Source organism: Equus quagga, chromosome 7, assembly GCF_021613505.1.
Source record: "Equus quagga isolate Etosha38 chromosome 7, UCLA_HA_Equagga_1.0, whole genome shotgun sequence".
NCBI classification, from domain to species: domain Eukaryota; kingdom Metazoa; phylum Chordata; class Mammalia; order Perissodactyla; family Equidae; genus Equus; species Equus quagga.
The window spans coordinates 4,047,705-4,053,097 of record NC_060273.1 but is presented as its reverse complement, the minus strand read 5'-3'; the positions used below and the strand labels follow the sequence as shown (position 1 = coordinate 4,053,097).

General features: G+C 62.8%; 1 protein-coding gene across 1 annotated transcript in view; it reads left to right on the top strand.

Annotated features, from left to right (window-relative positions):
- The window catches only part of UBALD1 (UBA like domain containing 1), a 5,578-nt gene extending 757 nt beyond the window's left edge, over positions 1-4,821 (top strand). The window contains exons 2-3 of the mRNA XM_046665977.1: positions 3,312-3,374; positions 3,733-4,821. Coding sequence (XP_046521933.1) covers positions 3,312-3,374; positions 3,733-4,086 — 417 coding nt within the window. The 3' untranslated portion in view covers positions 4,087-4,821. The remainder of the gene's footprint in view (positions 1-3,311; positions 3,375-3,732) is intronic.
- The last annotated feature ends 572 nt before the right edge of the window (positions 4,822-5,393 follow it).

Sequence of the window (5,393 nt, the reverse complement as noted above, 5' to 3'; positions counted from 1 at the left end):
GCCGCGTCTACGCGGCCCCCGGAAGCGCTGCCCGCGCGGGGTGGGCGGAAGGGGCGACCGGCCCCCACCGTCTCGACTCCCCGCCCCCGAGGTCCCCGGGCCGTCGGGATGTGGGGACTCCCCCCTTTTTGTTCGGGTAACGGCCAGGGCGGGGCGGTGCCGCGGCCCGGACGGACCGTCGGGCGGGCGGGCGGCCGGAAGGAGGACGCCCCAGGCCTGGGCCGAGCTGGGTCTGCGCTGCCCCCCTTCGGGAGCCGCGGGGTTGGGAAGAGGGGGGCGCGGGCCCCGCGGGCGCAGCCGCCGCGAGCGTGTGGGTCTGAGGGTCTGCGTGCCGGTGTGTCCACGTACATGTGCATTTGTATTTACGCACGCGCCACGCTACGTGTGGGCATGTTGGCGTGTGTGTAAACACGCAGTCCACGCGGGGTGCGGCGTGTGTGAGCTGCGCGTACACACACGTCGCCGTTTTGCAGTTGGTGCCCACGCGTGTACACACATGAGTGTGCTGGTGGTGTGTTGGAGCCCCACAACAGCTACGGCTGTGCGTCTGTGTACCCCGCTCCAGAGCCGAGTCCCGGTTCTCCCCTCTGCTGGCAGGAGGATCTTCCCGCACCGTGCGCGAAGTGGTGTACACGGTTCAGTAGCTTTCGGCCAGCTGGGTGGGAGGTGGGGCTGCCCCAGTCTGGCCTCCACCCCCGGGCCTCCCTGACCCCTAGAGCACTAGTGCCCAGGGCTTGTGCTGCCAAGAGGCCACCTGGCTTCCTTAACTCAACTGGCCCCATAAATAACCCAGGGTGGTATCCAGGGAGGAGGCCAGAGCCCCTTGAGCTCCTCCCCTCACAGGTGTAAGGTCACAGCCCCGACCAGTCTGTAGTGTCCGTGCCCAGCCAGGCCCAGGAGCCAGGTTTCCCCGTGGGGAGCCGTCCCAGGGATGTTTGTGCCTGCAGGAGGGACCAGGAGCCAGGGCACTCTGGGGCTCAGCTTGCTGGGGGTGGGATGGGGATGTGAGTTGGGACAGCTGGGGAGGCAGTGGCCTATCCACTCAGAGGAATCCTCTCTCTCCTCCTCCTTACCAGAGATCTTTGCGGAGACCACTGACCCTGTGTGGTCCTCACACCTCGAGATGGGAGGCTGCTCTGTCTCTCTGGGCAGTCCCTTCCGTCACCAGCCTCAGTTTCCTCCTCTGTATCTTTGGGGTGTGAGTGGACCTCTGAGGACTGAAGGGCCAGCTCCACCACCCCCCTCCCCCAGGCTGGCAGCCCCACCCTGCAGGAAGCTCCCTAATCAGCCAGTTTGTCTCAAGGGCTGGATGTGGCAAAACTTGCAAAACCACATTCATGGCAGTTTGCTTGAGTCCCACATCTGCATACATGGCCTCCCTGCCTGGGGCTGGGCGGGCAGGTGTCCAGTGGGAATCGGCCCTGCCTGTTGGTGCTCTCAGCCTAGTCAGCTGGGCAGTCACTGGGGTAGCACAGGTTAGTGTCCTTGATCCCAGAAACTGAAAATGTAGATTTGAGCTTGGAAATGCTTGGAGAGAAACTCTGTCCCCAGGAGGGGTAGGAGCAGCCTGCAGGCTGGGGGGCTGTGGTGGCCCCCAGCGGGGGAGCCCTGTAGTCTGGGCTCCCTGAGTCTGTTTCACCATCTGTAGAATGAGGGCTACTAGGCAGGTTCACTTAAGGTGCAAACGGGTTGTGAACCCCCAAACCTTGGGTCCCTGCGTGGTCTACAGAATGAAGGCTTCCTCATGGAACCCTCTCCTTCTTTGCCCTACACACGCGCACACACACACACGCACACACACACACACATCCGGGGGCAGCATACAAGGGCTGAGGGCTGACCTCGCCAAAGGCCCTGTTTTTGGGTCATATTCTCTGTGATTCAGGTGTTAATAGGGACGGAAGGCTGCAGGGGGAGGGGTCCTATGTGCTTTAAAGGGTGCGGCTTTAGGACTTGGAGAAGAGCAGGTTTTTCTCACTGGACATCTCACTCATGGTGGCCTTTGGAGCTGCTGTTGGCAAAGGAATGGCTCTGGTGTGTCCCTTGGGGCTCCTGGGGGGGATCACAAGGAGGCGCGTAGAGACCAGCAGGCCTCTTCCCCCCAAACTCCCACACCCCTCTTTAGGGACACTGGGGTAGGGCTTCTCCAGCAGGAAATTCCCAGAAAATTCATTTGAATTTACTTGAATGAAATAACAAAGCCCCCAGGGCAAGCGCTGGGAGCCAGGCTGGGTTTCTGGGTGTGTTGGGGGGAGGGGATTGGACAACACAGGGCTGGGGGTGGGGGGGCGCCTAAGGGGGTGGCAGTGGAGGACAGACACTGGGGCTGGGCCTGGGACTTGGCAGGGCCTGGTGGACCCTTCACACACTTGACAGGCTCCCTCACTCAGCACTTTCGCAAGAGAGCAACCGGTTCCCTTATTTTCCTCGATGCCTCTCCTGCAGGGCCAGAGCCAGAACACACCAGAACACACCACGTGCCAGCCCCTCCCGGGAGCCCCCTCCCCCCAGTGTCCCAGGGCCTCTGAATGAGCTGGTCTCGGCCCCTTCCCATTCCCCTTCTGACAGTCCTGGGTGCAAGCCCCACTTCTGCCAATCTCTTCCACCGCCACCTTGAGAACATTCCACCAGAGGCTCAGGTGAGCTGGGCAGCAAGTGCAAAACCTAGGCCCTCCTACTTAATTCCGGCTTTCCCAGCTGGAACGTGGATCATAGGAGCTCACTGCAGGGAGGGGAAACTGGAAGCCACCTAGTCCAGTCTTCTTGTGGTGCAGATGGAGAAACCGAGGCCCACATCAGGGCAGGGTCCCTTAGTCAGCCAAGAAGAGGGGCATAAGGGTCATAGACCTGACATCTGGGGGCCTTTGCCATCCCCTGGCTCATAGATGAGAAAACTGAGGCTCAGAGAGGAGTAAGGACTTGCCGCGCATGGAGTTGGTGACATTTGGGCTAGAATCTCCTGAACCAAAAGCTCAAGTTCTCTGGAGGTCTCTCCCCATGAGACAGGTGAGGGTGCTGCCCGCCCCCCATCGTGGTGACACCACCAGGTGTGTGTGAGCCAGAGACACCTGGCATCCAGGTGGCATGCAGCATCGTGAGGGTCTTCACCACTCACCCTATTTGCCCTGGGGGTCCACGGCGCCTCCTTGAGTGGTAGCAAGGGTCCAAGTGGTGACAGGCCCACCACCTCGACTTGCCTCTCCCAGTTGGGAGCAAGGCCGGGAGCCACACCAGGCCCCAGAGAGCCTAGGAGGGAGGGCAGCTGTAAGCCATGGAATCCTGAGGGTAAGCATGGGCCTTTCTTCCCACAGACGGCCCTCAGCGCCTTTTTCCAGGAGACCAACATCCCCTACAGCCACCACCACCACCAGATGGTGAGTATGCCCTGCAGCCCCAGGGGCAGGTTCTGGGGTCTGCCTGTTCAGGGCAGGGGAAGCAGCTCTGGCTGAGGAAGCTGCAGTGGCTCTCGGCTGTGGAGGGGCCACTGGCTCGCGCTGGGATGGGGCCTCCTTAGATACGGCCAGTGGGTGTGGGGGGCCGGCCCATCTCGGGCACTGTGCTTTTCCTCTGTGAGCCCCTGGCTGGTGGACCATCTTATGGGGCCAGGGTGCATCCAGGGAAGGGGCACAAAAGCTCCCAATAGTGGCTGGGAGTGGGTCTTCTAGGAGGCAGTGGAGGCCACGGGCCCTCCCAGAAAGGGGTGCTCACCCCCCTCTGTTCTTCCCCCTGCAGATGTGCACTCCTGCCAACACCCCTGCCACGCCCCCCAACTTCCCTGACGCCCTCACCATGTTCTCCCGTCTCAAGGCCTCTGAGAGCTTCCACGGTGGCGGCAGCGGCAGCCCGATGGCCGCCACGGCCACATCGCCCCCACCGCACTTCCCCCACGCCGCCACCAGCAGCTTCGCGGCACCCAGCTGGCCGACTGCGGCCTCGCCCCCAGGGGGGCCACAGCACCACCCGCCGCAGCAGCCGCCCCTGTGGACTCCAGCACCCCCTTCCCCGGTGTCAGACTGGCCGCCCCTGCCACCCCAACAGGCCACCTCAGAACCCAGGGCCCACCCCGCCATGGAGGCCGAGAGATAAGGGAGGCCCCTCCCCCCTCCCGGAGGCCAGGGCCCCGTGGGGCGGGGGAGAGGATGTCTCCGCAGGCCCCCTTCACCCTCCTCTGTCTGACCCCCGTTCCCCGGAGCCCTGGAGGGGAGAGACGGGACCCTCATGCCAGCACACAGGCTGCCCGCGCACATACACGGAAGCGCAGGCACGTGGCACCCAGCTTGCATGGATTTGGTTGAGTCGTCTGGGTGCTGGTGGACAGAACTTCAGAGGCCAAGCAGCCTTCCCCAGAGAACTCACCTGCCCCACCCCACCCAGGGGGCTGCGGAGAAGCGCCACCGCTGCGGAGACTCGGCTGGCTCCTGCCTTGGAGCTCCTTGGGGGCTGGCAGGCCTAGATCCCCACCCTCGGGAATGCAGAGTCTTCGCATGTGTGCGTGTAGCTGTGTCTGTGTATTTATATGTATGTCGCTCTTCAAGAAGCAACCTAGTTTACGGGGCAGCTGGACTTTGCATGTTAGAGTGAGCCCCCAGCCCCTTGCCCGCCGCCCCTCTCCCCAGGGCCCTGCCCTCTCCTCAACCCCCTGGCCGGCCAGCCTTGCTGTTCCCTGCAGAGAAGAGGATTGTGGGAAACTCCAGGACTCTTCCCACCCATCCCCCAGCGCCTGCCTGCTGGGGCTGCCTGCATGCCTCCCTCAGAGCCCGGGGGTACCCCATACCCATTTCCTTTCCCCTTTTAACAAAGGAGAAGAAAGTTCCAAACCACCACCAGACTCTGTGGTCTTGCCTTGTATCCTAAGCTTTGCTGCCAGCTGGCTCTGTGTGGAAGGGGAGGGCACAGACAGAGCCCAGAACAGAGGGCCACCCCCCAGTCTTGCCCGGCTCCTCAGTGCTCCTGTCTGTCGCTGTCTTTTCAACCACAACGTGCTCTGGAATCTTCCTGCCCACCCGAGGCTTTTCCCATGAAGCTAGTTTCTGGCCTGTGTTCCCAGAATCGCAGCCTCCATCTGCCCACCCTTCCCCCTGCCTGGCTGGATGGATCCCATCTCTGGGGCTAACAACTGCCTTCCGGCCTGCCTGGGCTTCACATAAGGACCTTTCTTCCTGTCTCAGGGCCCCAGTGGCTGACAGCGGGCTGGACCCTCCCAGCCCAACCTCCAGCAAATTGGCCGCGTGGGGCAGGTCCCTCCCCTGGGGAGGTGCAGGCACAGTGCCTGTAGTCAGTTAGCAGGCTTGGGTGCAGAGCCAGCGGGGGCTAGCGACAGGGACAGGAGGAGGCCAGGGCAGAGTCCAACCTGCAGCTTAAGCCCTTGGTCGCTAAGGAAACCAGCCGCCCAG